The sequence below is a fragment of the Diospyros lotus genome, chromosome 1, assembly GCF_014633365.1.
Source record: "Diospyros lotus cultivar Yz01 chromosome 1, ASM1463336v1, whole genome shotgun sequence".
NCBI classification, from domain to species: domain Eukaryota; kingdom Viridiplantae; phylum Streptophyta; class Magnoliopsida; order Ericales; family Ebenaceae; genus Diospyros; species Diospyros lotus.
Genome location: NC_068338.1, coordinates 38298895 through 38321548, shown reverse-complemented (window position 1 = coordinate 38321548; position 22654 = coordinate 38298895). Strand labels below are relative to the sequence as shown.

General features: G+C 38.0%; 1 protein-coding gene across 2 annotated transcripts; it reads left to right on the top strand.

The window, feature by feature from the left end:
- Positions 1-284: 284 nt before the first annotated feature.
- Positions 285-21214, top strand: LOC127790406 (uncharacterized). Of its 2 annotated transcripts, XM_052319930.1 has the most exons (4): positions 297-756; positions 1630-1726; positions 20091-20150; positions 20802-21214. In XM_052319930.1, exons 1-4 carry the CDS (start codon positions 443-445, stop codon positions 20883-20885), a joined length of 555 nt encoding a protein of 184 aa, XP_052175890.1. In that variant the 5' UTR covers positions 297-442; the 3' UTR covers positions 20886-21214. The 2 variants fall into 2 exon arrangements, with proteins under 2 accessions (XP_052175881.1, XP_052175890.1); XM_052319921.1 differs by lacking the exons at positions 20091-20150; positions 20802-21214 and adding an exon at positions 19773-20084 and having other exon boundaries at positions 285-756.
- The last annotated feature ends 1440 nt before the right edge of the window (positions 21215-22654 follow it).

Below are 22654 nucleotides of genomic sequence, written 5' to 3'. Positions count from 1 at the left end.
TTTAATATTAATTAACAACTTATAATTTATCAACATGTCTATTTTAATATTTTTATAAAATTTTGATAACTTATTAATTTATACAAACTAAATATATAATTATTAATTTAAAAATATATTTATTTAAACACATTAAAAGTTTAAACACTGTTTAACTTAACAACTTTAAACAACTTAAAAGTTTATAATTTTTTTTTTTTTAAAAAGCTTAGCCAAACAGGCCTTTGTTTGGGTTGGGGATCGGAATAGGCGGGAAAATTGACCACCAACACCATAGCCATAGCTCTACTATCGTAAAAAGGGGAGCCCAGTTGTGGTAACCTCAACAGTCACATCTATCTCATTTGAGAGAGAGAGAGAGAGAGAGAGGAGAAGAGAGGGGAAGAATTGGAGGAGGAGGCAGGACAAGAGGAAAGTAAAAAGGAGAAGGCCCTTCGTTTCCATGGCGCCCAAGAGAAGGAGAGGCGATGAACGACAACCTGAAAAGCCCCACGCCGAAGTCGTCCAGAAAGCCAGTAAACAGAAGGCCTCGCCGCCCTTGAAATCGGTGATGGTGACTCGGAGCTCCACTCGCCGCCTCAACGGGAGTGGTAGCACTCTCGCGGATCCTCAGCCAGAGTTTTCGAAGCCCAAGGCCATTAGTAAGAAGAAGAATCCCAACCCACGCGCCGCCAAAGAGGCACCGCCGGCCAAGGGTAATGCTTCCAAAGACGGTTCTAAGGCTGCTACTAATAAGACCATCGTTATCGAGCACTGGTATGGTTATTTCTCTCTCAGAAAATGCCTTTGATGTATGTGTTTGAGATTTGGGGGTGATTAAGAGGTGGTTCTTACAGGGTTGGATAACTGAAGGCTTGATACGACGATGTTAGAATAGAAAAGTGCAACTGATATTTCATGTGACAGTAAGATTGTATTAGTGGTAAAAGGAAAATTTTATGAGACATCTATAAGATCAATTTTTTGTTTGTATTGCAAGAATGTTAGGCAATAAAGTAGTGATGCGTAACATATCAGGGTAACGAAGATGGGGATGTTTGGATGACTGTGTCTATGTAAAAGAAATAAATTTAGAAATGAGATTATTTGTAATAACCTTGAAGTGCCTCATATTGAACACAAGTTGTGCAATTTACAATTAAGATTGTTTAGTCATGTGGTAAGAAAACTAAAATAGGCTCATGTGAGGAGTGTGGATGAAAAAGAACAAGTATACAAGTAAAAGAGAGTGACAAAGAAAAAAAGAAGTGGTGGGAGACATTTAGGTATGATATTAGCTAAGAGGGCTTTAAGAAGATAAAGCTACATATAGAAATAAGTGGTGAGCTAGAATTCATCATCTGACCTCACATAATAGGATAAAGGGTTGGTATGTTGTTGGACAGAAAGGTACAGCCAGTGTCTGTATCTTTGTTCTCCCTTTTCCCCTTCTTACATTGCAATAAACTTGAATTTTAAAATGTAAAAACATGTGATTTTCTTGTGCCTGATTGCTTTAGAGGCAGTAGGTTGTATTTCTCAAAATGTTGATCAAAGTGAGTTATACTTGTTTGGTTAATCCTGGTGTTTTTCTGCAGAGAGGGCATATCATTCTAATACACTTCTTTTTTTTTTTTTTCCCTTCAATAGCAAGCAGTGCAAATCTTTTCTTAGGAGGGCTGTCCAGGTCAAGGATGGCTTGGAAAATGATCTTTCTGGAATCACTGTGCTTCTCAACCCTGAAAAGGTATGCATGATTAAATGTTATTCACTTTGTTTACATGTCCTTCAATGTCCAGATTACACTACAAGAAAAATGAGTTTTAGTCGCACTGAAAAATGTCACTTAAAGGAGTCTGTAATGGCATTTTTTTTATTATTGTGGCATTTGTCACAAATGACATGGATACTCATGCTGCTAGTAATTTGTGGCATTCTTAGTGGCACTTACAAATGTTGTTAGTGATTTATAACCAATAGCAGTGTCATACTTCCTTGCTATTAATTTCTATCTATAACAATCAATGGTCATGTAAGAAATAAAATCTGTTCACTGTATTAGAGTGGAGTGCCTTTTTTTTAATAACTAGAGGTGTAACCTATGCTATACACATGCGAGTACAAAAAATAAAAGATTTCAAATGAAGATTTATTGTATGATGATTGGAAATTGCAGTTTAGCTTTTAGTTTTTTTAGGCCAAATATAGATAAGGTTAAGATTTGGTGTAGTGGCAAAATTAAGTTTATTTCAAGTTGGAGGTCATGAGTTCAAATCATGTTGATAGCTTTGACATAAGATATATGGAGGGTATATTGGGATTTTACTTTATTGACAAGCTTCGTAGCACCAAAATATCCAGTTTGCTTATATTATAAGATAGATGATTTTTTGGCAGAACCACTGCAAATTCAAGTAGACTTTAAAAGTAGTTAATTTCTCTTCATCATAATTACAACAAATGAAAATAGATGCTTTCTAGCATGCTGTAGCTACATGCACATTTCTTAGAAGAACTTACCTTATTTGGAACTTTACCAGACCTGGAAATGTATGGGATAGAATGGCAGGGGCTGGATGAGAGCTGAGAAACATGTGACCGAACATCCTTATTCCCACCTTTTGTGGTGTGTGGACTTCAATATGTAAATCAAATGTTTTGGGAAAGATGTGTATATTAGTTGATGGTCAAATTCCATTGTTGCTTAATCTTTCTTGGTCTTGGATCAAGATCTTGGTGTTATCTCTAAGGAGCTACTAAAGGTAGATTATTTGTTTTGTCCTATATTGGCTATGAAGCTACAAAGAAGAGCATATTCAATCATGTAACGGTTTGTATTGATGTCAAATCCTTGATCTGATAGAGGTAACTCTCCTCTATTTAGAAGAGAATTAGGCAGGAATTGTAGAAAGAGGGAAGGGAAATTTGAGAATTGAGGGAGAAGGATCGAGAAGAGAGAGAGAGGAAAATGCGAGAGGTTGTTCAATTGGCACAACATACCTAGGGGGCAGAGGGTGTCGTTAGCCACTGCTTACTTCAATGAAGCAGTTGATGCTTGGTTTCAGGGGTGCCTTAGTGTGAGGGAGGATTACACATGGGAAAAGTTTTCTGAAAAATTTTGTGAGCGGTTTAGGGAGAGGAGTATGGTGGATACGATAGAAGAGTTTAATAAGCTTAAGCAAACAGGGAGCGTTGGAGCTTATTTATAAAAGTTTGAAGAATTAAGATCGTTCATGATCTGTCACAACCCTCATTTATCAGAAGCTTACTTTGTGTCAAGCTTTCTGAGTGGCCTGAGTGAGGAGTTCTGACCGATGGTCAAAATGATGAGACCAAGGACAGTGGAGCAAGCCTCTGAAAGTGCCCGATTACAAGAAATGTCCGTAGAGGCATTAATGAAGAAGCAAAGGCAGCAACAGAGGGTTAGTTTTGGAGACAAGTCCTGTCGGGGGGAAGAGTTATCATCGAGATATGGCAAAAGGGAACCAAGGAGTGAGGAATGTAGGTGGATCAAGCTTGGTTCCTTATGGGGAGTAATTAAGGGAGCAAAGGAGATTGGTTGGCCCTTGCTTCTGATGTGGTGACAAGTACCACCTTGGGCATCAATGTAAGAGGCGGATTTTGTTGCTGGAAAGGGATGAAGAGGAGGACCCGGAGGAGAAAGAAGAAGACAGTGGGGAGGTTGGAGCGCAGAGGACAATGGAGAGATCTCCATACTTGCATTGAGGGAGTAGTCAACAAGATCATCAAGGTGGAGGGGCAACTTTAGGGCAACAATCTCATGATTTTAATAGACAGTGGGAGTACCCACAGCTTTCTTGATGAAAGCACAACAAAGAGGTTGAAGTGTCAACTCACAAGGACTCCATCTTTGAGTGTGACAGTGGCTAATGGCCAAAGGGTGTTGAGCAAATCAACCTGCAATGGCTTTTATTGGGAGATGTAGGGAGAGAAATTTGAAACAGATTTGAGGTTACTATAGTTGGGTGGCTGTGATGTGGTTTTGGGAGTGGATTGGATGAAAGGGGTTGGCCCCATTAACTTTGATTTTAACTGGATGGAAGTATCTTTTGAGAAAGAGGGAAGGAAGATGACATTATCGAGAGGTAAAGAGGTGGGAACATGCAAGATGATATTAGGGAAGAGACTGCAGACATTGTTTTGAAAGGCGATAGGCGCAAAGGGTCCTGGAGCCTGAGGTGCGCCTTTACGAAGCGAGGTGCACCTTTTAAAAAAAAAGCTCAAAATCTTGTAAAATCATAAACAACTATCAAACTATCAATAATAACACATGCATATTATTTATGATTTATCATCTTCAAATTCTAAACTAACAACATCAAAGTTGATTCATTCATCATGCAAATTCTAAACTAGAAACATCATCAAAGTTCAAACTCAAACATATACCAATTATCATGCAAAGTTCCAAACAAACACATAAACACTACAAATCGACAATCAATAAAGAAGTTTTAATCAATTATCATCAAAGAGATCATCAACATCAAGGTCAATATCTTCATCATCCCCTTCAATCACCCCTTCATCTTCTTCTTTTTCTCCCAATTCTTCTCCTTCTTCCACGTCTTCATCATCTTCGGTCTCTGTCTCACTTTCCTCCTCTTCAATCTCCTGAGTTAGTCGTTGCTTTGAAGTCGAAGCCAAAGTTGAACCCGATTGTGATCAAGTTTGTTTAATTCTAAATTGAAACTAGGCTCTCCAACTCCTGCAGTCTTAGCGACATTACTCCATGTCAACCCATCCCCAACGTCATCTGGAAAAACAGTTTCATCATCTTTATCATTCTCCTCATCAAGCTTTCTAGTCAACCATTCATTGCTTTCATCAATGTGGGTTAATATGATAGGGTCAATGGTATCACGTATTTGATACCGATGCCTTAATACTCTGTTGTATTTTACAAACACCAAGTCGTTTAAATGAAGTTGATCAAGCTTGTTTCTTTATTTAGTATGAAGCTGCAACAATTTATGTAAAAACATACTAAGAATAAGCTACATGAAACAAACTAACTACTAATAAAAATTGTAAGTGTTATATATACAATGCACTTACATTTTCAAACACGCTCCAATTACGTTCACACCCAGATGAACTACAAGTCAAGCTAAGAATTTTAATTGCAAAATTTTGCAATGTGGGTGTTGACATTCCATATGAAACCCACCATTCAGCTGTCCAATAAAATTCATAGGTTAATTATTATCTATTATCTAGAATGATTATGTATATAATGTGATAAAATATATTCTTTATTCTCTTTATTTATCTTGTATTTTATCTATCTTGTACTTTATTTTTATCTTATTTCTTTTTTGATTAGATTTATTTGTATTTTTTTCTTTGTTGTAATCTAGTCCTATAAAATAGGAATGTAATAATCTAAAATCTAAGAGAATTCTTTGGAGAATTTTTAGGAAACTCTTGTATAAATATTTTTCATTCGTATCAATAAGACATACGAGAATACCGCTTCCCTTCCCCTTTCTCTACATGGTATCAGAGCCTCGTTGATAGGCTGATACAGTAAACCCTAGTGCCTTCATTGCACATCCATTTCGTTCTTCCAAAGTGCCTTCATTGCATTGTTCAAGTCGGAACTCCTCTGTCCGGCCATCATCTTGCAGCACCACCACCACCATTAGGTTCGCCATCTCCAGATCAGCCAACCCCAGAAAAATCACCGGCAACCGGTACCCCACGCGCAGCCATGCGCAGACCGATGCGCCGCCATTCAAGCTCGCTCTGACTCCATGCGCCGGCTCCTGAAGGAGCATCCGCAGCCCTTTCGCCTCTGGCTGCTCCAGATTTGATCTCCAATGTCTCTCTAGCCCATCCTTGGTGTCAAAATCTTCCGTTGCTGAGCGCTTCTTCCTTCCATTGCTATCTCAAACTGCCAATACTGTTGTTGTTTTCTTTCTACCGATACTGCTGTTGAGTCTTCACCATGACAGACACTTCTGAGACAAAGAACGATGCTTCATCTGACATGCCAATGGGGAGTTTGTCTAACAGTGATCTTATAGGGTTACATCAGTCTTATAGGCTTGATGGAAGGAACTACTTACAATGGGCGCAGCTTGTGCGGACTTTCTTGAAAGGAAGAGGAAAGATGGCCCATCTGATCGAGCCTAGTCTAGATGCTAAAGACCCTTATTTTGCTGCATGGGAAGTAGAGGATTCCTTGATAATGTCTTGGCTGTGAGGCTTTATGCACCCTGAGGTAAGTAAAAATTGCATGTTCTTGTTTACGGCTAAGGAGATTTGGGATACTGCAGAGCGTACTTATTCTAAAGTACAAGATGGCTCGGTTATTTTTGATATCAAGATGAAAATAAGTGATACTAAATAGGGTTCTCTAATTGTCACCGAGTACTATAATAAAATGAATGGATATTGGCTTGAGTTGGATCATTATCAAGATATCAAGATGAAATGTAATGAAGATGCCGCCACCATAACTGCAATATTTGAAAGAGATAGGGTAGTTGAATTTTTAGCAGGCCTTAATGCTGATTTTGATCAAGTAAGGGTGCAGGTCCTACGGAAAGACAAAATTCTTTCTTTAAATGAAGTTTTTGCTATTGTTCGTAGTGAAAAGTATAGGAGAATAGCTATGCTAAATAAGACTTCGCTTGAGGGATCTGCAATGGCAACTAACAAGAAAGATGCTTCTCGGTTTAGGTCACAACAAGGTGGGAATGTTTTTAATCCTAAAGCTCAAAATAAAGATGGTTTATGGTGTTCTTTTTGTAAGAAACCCAGGCATATACCAGAGAGACCTGTTTTAGACTCCATGGAAAAGAAGTGGTATTGAATAAGGTAGGAGGAATGAAGAATCTTCAGAATTTTCAACTCCGACAGCAAGTTTAAGCCTATCAAGCTGCCAAAGAGGAAGAGACTGCATTGGAGAAGACAGATTCAGTTACAACTGATTCACCTATCATGACCGAACAGCTTAATGCTGAAGAAATCAGCAAGCTTAAAAGCTTCTTAAAGACTATTCAAGGTGGTTCTTGTTCCATGGCCCAAATAGGTATTCGCTTGAATTCTGAATCTAGTATTGCCTCACATACTATTAGGAATAATCTATGGATTCTGGATTCGGGGCCTACTGATCATATGGCCTTTGATATAAATGTCTTCGATTCCTATACCCCACTAAGTAGCTCCAAAAAGATAACGATGGCCAATGGTAATACAATTCCTATAGCTGGACATGGTAATGTAAATCTTAATTTCTCATTGCCTATGCAACATGTTCTTCATGTCCCAAATCTTTCTAGCAACTTGATTTCTGTTCATAAGCTAACCAAGGATCTAAATTGTTGTGTTGTGTTTTTCCCAAACAAATGTGAATTTCAGGCTCTGGACACAGGGAAGAAGATTGGAGTTGGTGAGGAATGAAATGGGTTGTATTTTTTGAAGACATGCAGTGCTGATCTTAAGGGGGAGAAACCTTCAACCTACTTTTCTCAGCCAACTTCAACTTCTTTGATTCCTATTCAACCAGTTGTTTCAATTCATGATTTTTGGCTTCAACATTGTCATTTAGGGCACCCTGCCATTAGTACTACGCAATCTATGTTTCCAACTATGCTTAGAAATTTGGACATTTCTAATCTTCATTGTGATGTGTGAACTTTCTAAACATCATAGAGTTTCATATCCTGTGAGTAATAATTTATCTTCTCTTCCATTTACTTTGATTCATTTGGATGTGTGGGGACCATCTAAAATTCCTAATTGTTATGGGGCTAGGTGGTTTATTACCTTTATTGATGATTGTACAAGAACAACTTGGGTTTATCTCTTAAAGAATAAGGCTACTATTAGTTCTATCTTGCCTATTTTCTATAAGATGATATTTACTCAATTTGGGTCTCAAATTAAAAAATTCCGAACTGATAATGCAAGAGACTACTTCAATCATCATTTGCGTAATTTCTTCCAGCAAGAAGGTATAATTCATGAGTCTTCATGTGTTGATACTCCTCAATAGAATGGTGTAGCAGAAAGAAAAATGAGACATTTGCTCAATGTTACTAGAGCTCTCTTACTACATCATTCTGTCCCTAAGTCTTTCTGGGGGGAGGCAGTTTTGACTGTTGCCTACCTAATTAACCGAGTTCCTTCTATTCTTCTAAAACACCAAAGCCCAATTCAATGCTTGTCCACCTATTTTTCAGCAGTGTTTTCTCATACTCTTCATTTGAGAGTCTTTGGTTGTGTTGTTTTTGTTCATGTATCCAAACATCATAGGGATAAACTAGACCCTTGAGCCCTCAAATGTGTGTTTCTTAGTTATTCGCCCATTCAAAAAGGGTATAAGTGTTATCACCCTGCTACTAGAAAATTTTATGTGACCAATGATATTACATTTGTTGAAAATCAATCATTCTTTGGTCCTCCTAGTGCTGATATTCAAGATACACATATATCTTGGGCTGATATAAATAATGATCTTCTCATTTTGGAAACCTCTTATGATTTGCAGATTCATGCTCCATCTAACTCTTCCTTAGATGTACAGAACCAACCGGAACCTCCAGAAGAACAGCTGCCATCCACTCCAATTCGATTCAAAGGATCTCCCCATGTATTTAAGAGGAGAACACAACAACAACAACCCATTCCAGAACCTCTTCCGGCACTAGTTTCCTCTCCTAATCCAGGTTATGAAACCTCACGTTGTTGTCCCTCTGATTCTCAGCCCAATTCTGCCACATCTAATTCACTACTTGCATCAATTACTAGTGACCTTGATCAACCAATTGCCCTTCGCGAAGGGAGCAAAAGCTGCACCCAACACCCTTTGGCCAATTATATGTCCTATCACCGCTTATCTCCAAAGACACAATTCCTATTCCTAAGACAGTTAATGAGGCTTTTCAAGATCAGAATTGGGTTCAAGCAATGCAGGAGGAGATGAGGGCCTTAGAAAAAAATCAAACATGGGACATTGTCCCTAAGCCAAAGGGAGTCAAGCCCATAGGCTGCCGGTGGGTTTTTAACCTCAAATATAATGAGATGGGTCCCTAGAAAGGTATAAGGCAAGGTTAGTTGCTAAGGGATACACACAAACTTATGGTATTGATTACGTAGAAACTTTTGTTCCGGTAGCCAAAATGTCAACTATGCGTATCCTCTTAGCCCTGGCAGTGCACTATGGCTGGAAGTTGCACCAATTTGATGTAAATAATGCCTTCTTACTTGGAGATTTAGAGGAAGAGGTGTTCATGGAACCTCCTCCTAGCTTTGATAAAGGGTTTCTCGAACAGGTATGCAAATTAAGGAAAGTTCTTTATGGCCTTAAGCAATCTCCTTGGGCTTGGTTTGATCGTTTTTCTAAAGCCATGAGGCATATGGGCTATTCTCAAAGTAGGGGTGATCATACTCTTTTCTTTAAGCATTCCCGTGGGGGAAGGGTAACAGCTCCTTTGGTTTATGTGGATGATATTATTGTCATTGGAAATGACTGTGAGGAGCAGGTACAACTCAAGGATAATCTGTCCAAGTCTTTTGAAATTAAAGATTTTGGCATTTTAAAGTATTTTTTGGGTATAGAGGTAGCTTATTCTAAAGAAGGTATCTTCTTATTCCAAAGAAAATATATTCTTGATTTATTGCATGAGACAGGTTTGTTAGGTGGCAAAGGTGCAAGTACTTTGGTGGAATTTAATGTTAAACTATGTGATCCAAGGTCAACTGGTGGATAAATGGAGGAATTAACGATTGGTCGGCAGACTAATCTATTTATCTCACACCAGACCAGATATTGCCTTCGCAATAAGTTTGGTTAGTCAGTTCATGTATTGTCATACGGAAGATCATATGCAAGCTGTACGACGAATTCTGTGCTATTTAAAGACAACTCCAGGTAAAGGAATCTTATTTAAAGTTGGGATAGATCTAGATATCACAGGATACACTGATGCCGACTATGGAGGGTCTTTGGCTGATAGACGTTCTACCACAGGTTATTGTGTCTTCTTAGGTGGAAATTTGGTTTCTTGGAGGAGTAAAAAGCAAAGGGTAGTAGTGCGATCAAGTGTGGAAGCAGAATTTTGGGCACTAGCAATGAATGGGCCTATGTGAGTTGCTGTGGTTGCGAATTATTTTGGAAGATTTGAGGATTTTCAGCCATGGGCCAATCAAATTGTGTTGTGATAATAAGTCAGCTATAAGGATAGCACATAATCTTGTGCAACATGATCGCACCAAACATGTAGAGATAAATAAACATTTTATTAAGGAAAAATTGAAAGCCTAATTGATTTGCATTCCGTATGTCTTCGGAAGAACAATTGGCTGATTGTTTGACCAAAGGGCTGCATCCTAAACGGTTTGAAGACTTGGTGTGCAAGCTAGGGATGGTTGATATCCATTCCCCAGCTTAAGGGGGAGTGATAAAATATATTCTCCATTCTTCTTATTTATCTTGTATTTTATCTATCTTGTACTTTATCTTATTTCTTTCTTGATTAGATTTATTTGTATTTTTGTTGTTGTTGTAATCTAGTCTTATAAAATAAGAATGTAATCTCTAAAATCTAGGAGAATTCTTAGGAAATTTTTGTATAAATATTTTTCATTCGTATCAATAAAACATACAAGAATATCGCTTCCCTTCCTCTTTTTCTACATAATGTAATATATATATATATATGTGTGTGTGTTTGTATACCTGGTGATTTCTCAGCTCTCTTTCTAATAACCATATAGTTTTCAAAGAACCCATCTGCCTTGTTATACATTGAAAGCTTAGCATCAATTTGGTCTTGAACCTTTACATTTGGATTTAACTTTCTAATGCGTTTATATAAGCCAGTCTTGATCTCTGAATCTATACATTCAGACTTGTAGAAATATTTTGGATTCAAGTACCAACCAGTAGCGTGCAGGGGGCAATGAAGCTGAACATCCCATCGATTATCAATGATTTGAAAAATGGGTGCATACTTCTTTTCATCCCCATTAAAAGAGTTAGCAATTGCTTCTTTGGCCCTATCCATGGCCTCATATATGTATTCCATAGCCGACTTCTTCTCACTATCTAGTAAGCGTAGTACATGCACCAATGGACCGACCAACTTTAAAGCATATACAACATTGTTCCAAAATGAAGGCATCAAAATCACTTCTACACCCTTTTTAGCCCTTGCTTCTTTTCCCCCCTTGCTTGTCATCCACTCCTCGGAGGTAAGCATCTTCTAAGGTTGCTTTTCAAACTATGCATCCTGCCCAAAGTGATAAAGGCAGTTGCAAATCGTGTTTTTGCAGGCCTCAACAACTCTTTCTTGTCAGTAAACCTTCTAAGCATGTTTACTTGACCTGAATGAGTATAGATGTAGCTATTCACCATAGCAACTCTCTCAAATGTCTTATTCATATTAGGCAACTTGAAATTATCTTCCAACATTAAATCCAAGTAGTGTGCTGCACATGGTGTCCAAAACAACATAGGATATTTTCTTCCAAAAATCTTCCTGTTATTATTTAGAGTGAAATTAACAAGATATTAGTAAATAATAAATATCTAATGAATATTCAAATTGTTCTATTTATAAACATAATACAAATTACAAAAATGAATTTCATACTTGCTAAAACATTGTTTGAAGCACTGTCGGTGACCACTTGCACCATATTTCTTACTTCAATCTTTTCCACACATTTACTTAATAATTGAAACATCTTTTCCCCGGTCTTTGAATAGATGGAACCATCAACAGACTTCAAAAACATATTTCCTTTAGGAGAATTGACTAAAAAGTTAATCACTGTCCTTTCCCTCTTGTCTTTCCAGCCATTTGACAAAATGGAACATCCATATTTGGCCCATGTCTCTTCATGATCTTTCATCATTGTATGAGTGACTTCCACCTCCTATTTGAGAAGGGGAACCTTGACTTCATAGTAACTAGACAGCTTCACACCCGGATCATACTAACCAACTGCTTCTATAAAGACTTTAAACTTGTTATATGTCACTGCATTAAATAGAATGCCTACATCATACAACCATCGTGCAAAACTTCTACAAGCTCGAGCTCTTAACTTTTTTTTTTTGCAAAATCATTCTCACCCAACCTTGTTTGCCTTCCGTTGCTCTTGCTTTTCAACATAGTAACTTCTGGGTCTTTAAGAAAAGCATCAAGTGGATCCTTTTGTGTTAGCCATTTAACACTACCAACACTACCAGTACTGTTTCCACTTCGGTTGATACATTGGGTCTTTTTCTACTTTGTGCCCTTCACCAAATTGAAAATCATCATATGACGGTGCCATATTTCGCTTATCTCTGTCATTCTTCTTCTTTTGCATGTACTCTCCAATATCTTGTTTTATTGATGGAGGACATTTTGGACAAACTTTAGTATTCCTACAACCAGCCACAAGACGTTTCGCTCTAAATATGCCACATTTCGTTACTTTATGACAAAATTTACATTTGGTATTTTTGTCATTAGGATCAGCTTTAAAGTAATTCTATGCCGGGTCAATTTTGGAAGTTGTCGACGACATTGACTGGGCTGCTGCACAGTTCCAACTTCCACAAAATTCTCCAATCAACAAGAAAACAACTGTATAAAGAGAGAGCAACAACCAACAAGAGAAATTAAGCAAGTAGGTAAGAAATAATCAAATAAAACAAGTAAAGAACTCACAAGAGTAGATTGGAATCGAGAAGAGGAGAGGTTGGAATCGAGAATGGCAACTGGTTTTGGTGGGCAACGGGCTGCTTGACAGCTTGAAGAGTAGAGGAGAAGAGAGGAGAGGAAGAGAGGAGAAGAGCGTGAGCCGTGAGTTGCGAGCAGAGGAGGAGAGGAAGAGGAAGAGAGGAGGCGGGTGCGGTTGGAGAGGAGAGGAAGAGAGGAGGCGGGCATGGCTGGACAACAACGAGGAGAGGAAGATCTGGCCGATTGGCGGCTGGCGCTGGAGATGATGGGAGTTTTCGGTAGCTGGATAGCTTGAGGAGGGTGTGACTGGCTTGAAGGTCAGAACTCAGAAGGAGAGGGAGAAGATGGGAGTGACCGGTGATGTCAGGAGGAAGATGGAGTGACGAGCGACTTGGGTTGCCTAGGCTTTAAATAAAACCTAGGTTTCATGAGGCGCGTCTCACATCCCGATGCCTCGCCGTGCAAGGCGAGGGCCTCCCGGAAAATGTGTTGCCTTGGCCTAGGCGAGGCGTTGAAGTAGCGCCTTGCGCCTATGTGTGCCTTTAACATCTATGACTGCAGAGGGTGATCAAGGGAAAATGGGGGCGGTTGGCACACCTCTTTTCAATTGTGGCAACTGAGGAGGTACAAGGAGATCAAGCGCTGCAAGGGGAGATCTACCTAATGGTTAGCGCACCCCAAGGGATACCCAATCAGGTACATCACTTAAACCTCTTTAATGAATTGCTAGTAGAACATGAGGATCTCTTCATTGAACCCCAATCACTTCCTCCTACCCAAATGCATAACCACTCTATTAACTTAAAACCACACACTAAGCTTGTTAACATTAGAACTTATCGTTACCTCCAATCCAGAAGAATGCAATCGAGAAATTGGTTAGGGAAATACTTCATCAATCCATCATTAGACCAAGTCAAAGTCCATTTGCTTCCCCTGTTTTATTGGTTAAAAAGAAGGATGGAACATGGCAATTTTGTATGGATTACCACCAATTAAATGCTATGACTACCAAAGATAAATTTCCTATACCCTTGGTAGAAGATCTATTGGATGAACTCCACAATGCCCAATTCTTTTCTAAACTTGACCTATGCTCGGTTACCACCAAATTAGGATGAAACTCGAGGATATCCACAAAATCGCTTTTAGAACTCACCATGGGCATTTTGAATTCTCGGTGATGCCATTAGGGCTCACCAATGCCCCAATCGTTTTTCAATCTCTCATGAATTAAATTTTTGAACCCTATCTTCAAAAGTTTATATTAGTATTATTTGATGACATACTCATTTATAGCCCTTCTTTTGAACATCATCTACTCCACCTTAGAACTACCCTTGACATCCTTAGATTCCACTAGCTTTTTATTAAGAAATGTAAGTGTGTATTTGGTTAAGGGCAAGTGGAATATTTGGGGCACCTTATATCTCAAAGGGAGGAATGAACACCGACCCCCAGAAGGTGGAGGCCATGGTGTCCTGGCCAAGGCCGACTTCGGTGAGAGCCTTAAGGGGATTTTTGGGTTTAATAGGATATTACCACCAATTCATGAAGAACTATGGAGTAATTAGCAAGCCCTTAACTGAATTATTGAAGAAAGAAAGTTTCAGTTGGGGCCCAAGAGCAGAAGAGGCATTTGAAAATTTAAAGTGGACCATGAGTAGGGTACCAGTGCTAGGACTTTCAGATTTTAATAAGGCTTTTATTCTGGAAATAGATGCAAGTGGAACAAGGATAGGGGCAGTTTTGGTACAGGAGGGAAGGCCTCTAGCATTCTTAAGTCAAGTGCTGGGTCCTAAACACTTAGGGCTCAACATATATGAGAAGGAATTCTTAGTGGTGTTGATGGCTGTAGACAAGTGGAGGCACTACTTGGAAGGGGGGAGATTTATAATTAAGACAAACCATAAGAGTTTGAAGTTCTTGTTACAACAAAAGCTTCAAACACAGTTGCAAAGGAATGGAATGGCCAAACTCATGGGGTTGGACTACATAATACAATACAAAAAAGGAAAGGAAAATGTAGTTGCCGATGCACTTTCAAGGTACCATGAAGAAGGAAGTTCTACAGCTATGACAGAAGTGGTACCCCAGTGGTACCAGAGGTTATTGACAGTTATGAAGGGGATGAGAAGCTTAAACTTTTGTTGGGGGGATTGGATAGGGGCTAATGTGGTGGAAGGGTATACTTTAAAGGAATGTTGAGATACCAGGGAAGAATTGTGATTGGGGATAATGCAGGCATCAAAAAGAAGATATTTCAAGCCTTACATGAGTCATCCATGGGGGGCATTCATGGGAGCAAAATACTTGCTTGAGAGTTGGGTAGATTTTTCATTGGCCAAGGATGAAATCAGAGATTAAGGAATTGGTGCAAGCATGTGACATCTGTAAGAGATGTAAGTCGGAAACAGTAGCCTACCTTGGGGTATTGCAACCCTTGCCTATCCCTGAACAAGCTTGGTCAAGTGTATCTATAGACTTTGTGGAGGGATCGCCTAAGTTGGAGGGCAAGGACAACATTCTAGTAGTGGTGGACATACTGACTTGCCCATTTCATAGGATTAACTCATCCCTACACAGTTCAAGAGGTGGCTAGGGCCTTTTTGGATCGGGTTCTTGGATCGGGTGGTTAAATTACATGGGACTCCTAAGTGCATAATTTCAGATAGAGACAGGGTTTTTACCAGTATAATGTGGCAGGAATTGATGCAGTCGCTAGGAACAAAACTGAGCATGTCAACTGCTCATCACCCTCAAACGGATGGACAAATCGAGAGGGTGAACCAGAGTTTTGAGACTTACCTAAGATGCATTTGCCTATTACGATCTAAGGAGTGGCACAAATGGCTGGCCTTGGTCCAGTGGTGGTACAATACTTCCCACCACTCCTCAATCAAAATGACCCCATTTGAGGCCTTATTCGGATACAAGTCACTTGTTTCCCCTATAGTAGGGGAAGAATCCAAAGTAGCGTCAACAAACGATTTTTTGTAGCGAAGGAGAGAAGTGACACAACAATTGAAGCAAGAGTTGGCTTCGGCTCAAAATTGCATGAAATAGTTTGCCGACAGGAGGAGAAGTGAACGAGAGTTTAAAGTAGGAAATGAAGTGTATATGAGGTTAAGGTACCCTCACCTTATGTCAATCACCCGGGGAAAGGCAACCAAGCCCAATCCTAAGTACTATGGGCCATTTCCATAGAAGCTAAGGTGGGAAAGGTGGCATATTGACTGAGGCTGCCCGCAGGGTCGCTCATTCACCCTATATTTCGTGTTTTGCTCCTAAAAAGGGCAATGGGTGGACAATCAGTGAGTGCTGCTCTACCAACCATTCCTAAGGAGGCTGGCCAGACAGTGGAACCAGAAGTTATTTTGGAGAGAAGGGTGATATATAGACATGGGGCTCCCCTCATTCAAGTGTTGGTCAGGTGGCAGGGAAGACTTTCAGAAGACAGCACTTGGGAGTACCTCCCAGATCTTCTCAAACAATTCCCAAGAGTTGCTAGCCTTCTTAACATTTCTTGAGGACAAGAAATTGATTAAGGAGGGGGGAAATGTCACGAGAAGAACCTTCCCAGAGCTTATTTTTAATTTTTGTTGCTTTTTAGTGCTGTTTGTTACTTTCACCACTGTAATTCCTAAAATAGTAGTTAGTTCAATTATTTTTACTACTGTAATTCCTAAGGGGAAGGTAGTTATTGCCATGTGTAGGGAGGTTAGAAAATCTCGAGTTTGTTAGGGATGTAGGGCCCATCCTGGCAGGAGAATCTCTCCTCCTAGACTCTGGTGTATATCCTCCTATTCGGACCAAGGAGGAAGGACATCGAAAATATCAGAATTCTTACAATTTTTCTCCTCTTCTCTATTTTCTCTCTATTCTCCCTCATTCTTCTCCCTCAATTTTTACTCTCTGTTTTGGTGTTTGGTTCTTCTAATTCATATTGAAATTGGATGGAAGGGCATTGTTAGGCTTAGGCTGTGACATGCGGTTGGATCAACCTCCATCTTCGAAGATACAACCACTCTCTGACTAGTGCCAATGCTTGAAAGAATTGGATCCATTCTCTCACGAGGGGGAAAATTAGGGGATATTCTCACCTGAGCCTAACTCGAGAACATTAGCATGAATTGTTGCATCTGATCGTGCAACATGTTGCTCTATTCTCTCATCTCTTCTTGGATCTGATTGCGCATGTCCCTGCCCAAACAATCTGAGGCCTCTTCCAACTTCTTATCGGCCACCACTCCAATTGCTTCTTCCATGGATCCTACTCGCGTTTGCATTTCCATCACTGTGGATGTCACCTGTTGTAGTTGCATTTCCATCTGCTTCATATGAGTGTCCTCCGCCATTTCTAATTGGATCGTTGGAAACTTTTGGCTAGGAGCGTGCTCTGATACTAATTTATCAGATCCTTGATCTGACAGAGGTAACTCTCCTCTATTTAGAAGAGAATTAGGCAGGAATTGTAGAAAGGGGGAAGGGAAATTTGAGAATTGAGGGAGAAGGATCGAGAAGAGTAACAAAGGGAGAAAAGTAGAGGGAAATTGAGAGTAAAGGCAATTCAATTGTATTTGATGCCTTTCAAATGAGCTGGGACTGTGCTTTTAAACTGGTCCTCCATGGGAAGTTTAGTTACCACTCCCGTGTGTACAAATTCAAAAAATACTCACCTAGGCACAACTCATTACAGGCATAATTCCCCTTAATACAATAGTTTCAGCCTAGGTACATGACAATTGATTGATCTGGAGTCCTAATCAAATTCAAAATTTTTTGGTGTATAAAGATTATATCCGAAATTCATGTTTTTTATTTATCACATGACTTTCTTGATCTTGAGCATCAGTCTTACAGCATTACATTGCCACCTCAATTAATGTTCCTGGTGGTTCTTTCACAAACTGGGCTGATTTCTCTAGAATTAACTTTGGTGAAAACCTTAGGAAATGGATAGTCAACATGGGCTGGGAAAGAATATCAAATCTAAACACCCATTGTTATCCCAATTTGATTGCTGAGTTTTACTCAAGCTTTCCACTAGATCATTCCGAAATCAACTCTCCTACAGAATTAGATGACTTTACTCTTTATCTTAACATTCTTGGAATTGAATATTCTATCACCTCAACACAACTAAATGACATCTTAACTCTCCCAAAAGGCTATCCTGAATTGGACAAGATTGATGATGACTACGATCTTAATGAAATCTGGACATTCTTTACTGGAAAACAAGAACCTTTTAATCCCTCCAAACAGGCTTTTGTAGCAATGATAAAGTTGTGTATTTAATTTATGACTCGTCGACTCAAAGATCATGATTTGAGTTGTGGAAACACTCTTTGTAGAAAAGCAAAGGGAAGGTCGCATTCATATATGATCCTTCGCAAACCTTTTCAAAGCAAGAAGCCTTCAGTGCCAGAGACACTATTTTTTTCTAATTTAAAATAATGTCGGGTGGGGAGGGGAGAATAATGGCCTGAAAGACGAAGTGGAAGGTGGCTAATGCAAGAAGTAGGGTTTTTACCCTTCCCATAAGGTTTTGGTTACTTTGGACCAGTCTCTCCTTTCCTGTTCTTTCCAAAGGGCCAAAAAATTTGGTGGGCTTTACACTTAATTATGATGGGAAACTGAAAATGTTATTTGCAACACATGTAATGACCAAACTTTTCCTCATGCCCCTTAAAGTGGCTGCTGGAGCATTTCCAGTTTCAGCAAAATGGTTTGCTCTTGTAGGGAATTTGACCTCCCTTTTTGCCACACTTCAGATTTTTAAAGATTTCTGATATTTGTCACTCATCGTACATGCTGTTATCAGTCAAATACATATTTTTCCCAATTTTTTCTCAAAGTTTGAAGGGGATTAGAAAGCCACTAGAAGTGGCTCTGGAAGAAGCCACTTCAACAAAGCAGGAAAACCAGATTTTCTGGTTTGTGGCTCGTGGTTTGCCATCTGTAATGGCATTGGGGAATTTTGGTTACTCTAAATTCATATACACACTTACCTAAGGTGTATAGGACATGTGGTTGGATATTTCAAAAATGTTGAACCCCCAAGAGCTCCTATATGTTAGTCTGTCTTCCTTTGTTCATTTTAAACTAAAGATCCCTTCTCATGTTGCTATTCAAATAATTTTTCTTGACTATGAAACTTTTCCGGCAAACACTAAAATGGTTCCGATACTTGTATACAGTATACTGATTTTATAGATTTTTCCCAAGTCTCCAAACCCTGACTATCCTCCTCACATCCATGTCTGTGCAAGCTTTTCTAGGCAAAGTTGAAACAGTGAGACAATTTTAGGCTAACCACTCATTTAGCAATTTATGTCGGGCACAACATTTTGCACCACTTTTCCCTACCCTTGAGAAGGGTGCATGCCATTTTTGTTGATTTTTTCTCCAAAGTTCAGAGACCCAGACTCCAGGGGCCATATCAGTACTTTTTCTGGACTATGATGGTGGGTTTTTTTTTTTTTAATCAATAGGTTCTTTATTATTTTAAAGCATTGAGAAACCATCTTGGACGCTCAGAACTCGTCAGCTAGCTTGCACCAGTGCCGTAGCGGACTTGGCCTAAACTCAAACTAAAGCTCTTTTTCTACCATTTTCAGCTCACATGAAAACCTATGTGTTTATTTCTTGGTTCCATTTGTCCCTTGTGTTGCAGGAAAGTACCCCAGCCTCCCTTTTGATCCTACATGAAACTGTCCAACTCTTCCATCTTCACATACTCTCTTATTTGATCATCTTTGAGCAACAGAAACAGTCAAAACGTGCATCAGATCATAAACTCAGAAACTCATCAGAAACATTCTTAACACATAACAGATCATAAGCAAACTCCTAAGCATTAGAGCTTCTTTCTTTATTTTTAGCATCAGACAATTAGAAAATCAATACAACAGCAAAAAAAAGAAATGAGTATAGGAAGTCAATTTTATGGACATAGGCAACACATGCTACAATGATGATTGGTTTATTTAAATTTGCAATAGAATAAAATGCTCCTAGCAACCCGTAATATGAGTTGTTTTGGCATGTTATACGCATCCAAGCTCCTTGTTTGGTGGTCAGGAATGGGGGACGTTGAGGCTTGATGTCAGGGAGGGGTTTTTTGGGGTTTTCCTTGGCGGCCTTCTCTTTTGGACTGTGGAAGAACTATTTATTGTAGCCTTTTTGAAAAGCAAGGGCGCTTTGTACAAAAATGAGTCTCCCCTGAGCCTCATGCACTGCGGATGCCTTTTCTACGGCAATTTGCTACAGCTGGAACACCAATGGGAAATATTCTATTTCTCAATAAGCTTACCTTCTTTTCAGCTGTGTATGTTATATGCATGTCTTGTTTTCACTTTCTAATGGCTAATACTTCGTTATTTTTGGTTACCATTTTAGCCAAGAAGGGGATGCTTTGAAATAAGGGAGGAAGGAGGCGATACATTTATCAGTCTTCTGGTAATACCTTACCATCTTTTCACCTGCTTCTGTTACTGGATCATTTGAACATATTCCGTAGCACATCACTAGTTTGACATACTGACATACATCAAAGTACTTAAATTTTTCTCATGCTCTGCTTTTTGCCTATTTTTGTTCTTAACTTGCTGGTCTTGAGAGTTCTCATTGTTCTGTGTACAAATTTTAGATTTTTAGCATATTTCGCTGTCTTCATTTCAAATGCTGTTTAGTGATAGAAAGTATTAGATCAATTTCAGTAACTGAACAAATAGAGATTTAAGCCTGTTGATTCTTGGAGCAACTTTATTTGTTGAGTCGCTGGTCTTAGGGCACGTTGGTTCAATATAAATATTATTGTTTTACTGCAGTGCTCTTTCTCTCTCTTTTGTTGTTGTTGTTGTTGTTTCTGGTGCTGGTGTAGTAATGTTGCACGCCTAGAAACGGCTTTTAGACCAAGTCTGGTAAATGTGAATCGATACTTGCAGAAGGATGTGAACATGAAAGTTCATGTTCTGGCTCACATATATTGTTATGGGAGAAACCAACTCTAATTTACACTTTTTTATTTTTTTTAAAGATCCCCAATAGTAAATCTAGTACTCACTACTATTTCCAAATTGCATGTAATCCTTCACGCATAACTTACAGAACATGAAGCGGCCATTTTTACCAATGAAGGAACTCGACATGGATGAAGTCATCTCAGATATTATTGCAAAGATCAAATCTTGATCTAGCGCACCCTTGTAGCTGCTGTTGTGTTGCGTTTTGCGGTTTGCTTGAGCCAAACTAGGAAGCATTTGCGATAGAAGTTGTGACTTGGACAAGGTTTTTGTGGATCCCATGTATGATGTAACTTGGTACCCTCTCATTAAATCATCAACTCTCCTTTACTGTTCTTGCCAGCATTTTGTACTTATTTGACTGTCTGCTGGATTCAAGTGCCTTGTACTGTCCGGATTTAGCCACAGCGGAGAGCTGTTCCTTAAGTTTATAACTGGGTGTTGTGAGACGCTTGTTCTTGAAAAATTGTGAAAAATTGAGTTGCTCGGTTATGTCTTTACAGGCTGCAATATGTTGATTTGTTGGTTTAAATGTTTCAAAACTCGCTGTTGTACCAGATTACATTAGTAGTGTGCCGTAGGTAATATATATATATATATATATCCTGTTGGACATAGCTAACGGCTCAACTTTCAATGTATTAGCAAAATGAACTTTTTATTCTGTGGGAATAAATTGGTCTAGCATTTCTCCAAAAAGATCATTATTCTTTCCTGCCTATATAGGGGTCAATTATCTCATCATTATTCTCTCAATGTTAATGTTAGAGATCTAAATTGTACTGAGAAGTAGAGGAGATAGAAATGGAAAAATAATAATTTTTAAAAATTAGAAAACTAAGGTGGAGAAATAAAAAAAAAAAGTGGTTATTTTAAAATATAATTTTTAATATAAAAAATAGCTAGTCAATAATAATCACAATTTATATATAAAAGTAAATATAAACACAAGTTTTATTATTTATAAATTGAGTTAATAGTTAAAAATAAATAAATAATTCAAAAAAAAGTAAACATAATATAATTTATAAAAATTTCTTCACTTTACCATCATTCTCTTTCTCTTTATATATATATATATGTGCATATATTCACAGTTAGTTATATGTATGTATTTAAAGAACATATAGACATACATAATACATTTACAGTTTCTTCGGGAAAGAATTAAAAATAAAAAATATATATATATATACATACATAATTGTTGTTGTCAAAAATATAATTGTTGGGCTAATTTATTCATATTAATTAAGTTTTGATGATTAATAAAAATATTTTTATGATATAAATATATTTCTTTCTCATATAAAAAAATAAATTTATTTTGAATTAAAAGTGAGTGCAAAGAGTAAATTTATTTTAAATTAAAAGTGGATTGTCTTTAAATATGTTTTCTTCTTTTGATCATTTATGTTTCAAAAGTTTATATTTGAATTTTTATTTATTAATAAATATTTTTATTACTTATGCATAAAGTATATTTATTTTGAATAAAAAACGAATTACTTTTAGACATTTTCTCATTCTCATATAAAAAGTAAATTTATTTTGAATTAAAGAAAATTGATTTTAAACATGTTTTCTTTTACTCATGCAAAAAGTAAATTTATTTTGAATTAAAGGAGATTGCTTTTAAACATGTTTTTTTTTTTAATTATTTATGTCTCAAAAGTTTATATTTGAATATTTAAATCTTGATTTCTCATGCAAAAAGTAAATTTATTTTGAATTAAATGTGAGACATGTTTTCTTATTTTTTGAGAAAACCTAAACATTTTTTGAATTTCAAATTTCATATTAACCATTTCTTTAGTGACTAAAATACTTATAAATACCTCCAAACTCATTTTTTGAGTATCCATTGCATATATTGTACATCCAAAACTCCCAAAAGCTCTCAAATTAATTTTCAACCATTTCAAGACACTCAAAGAT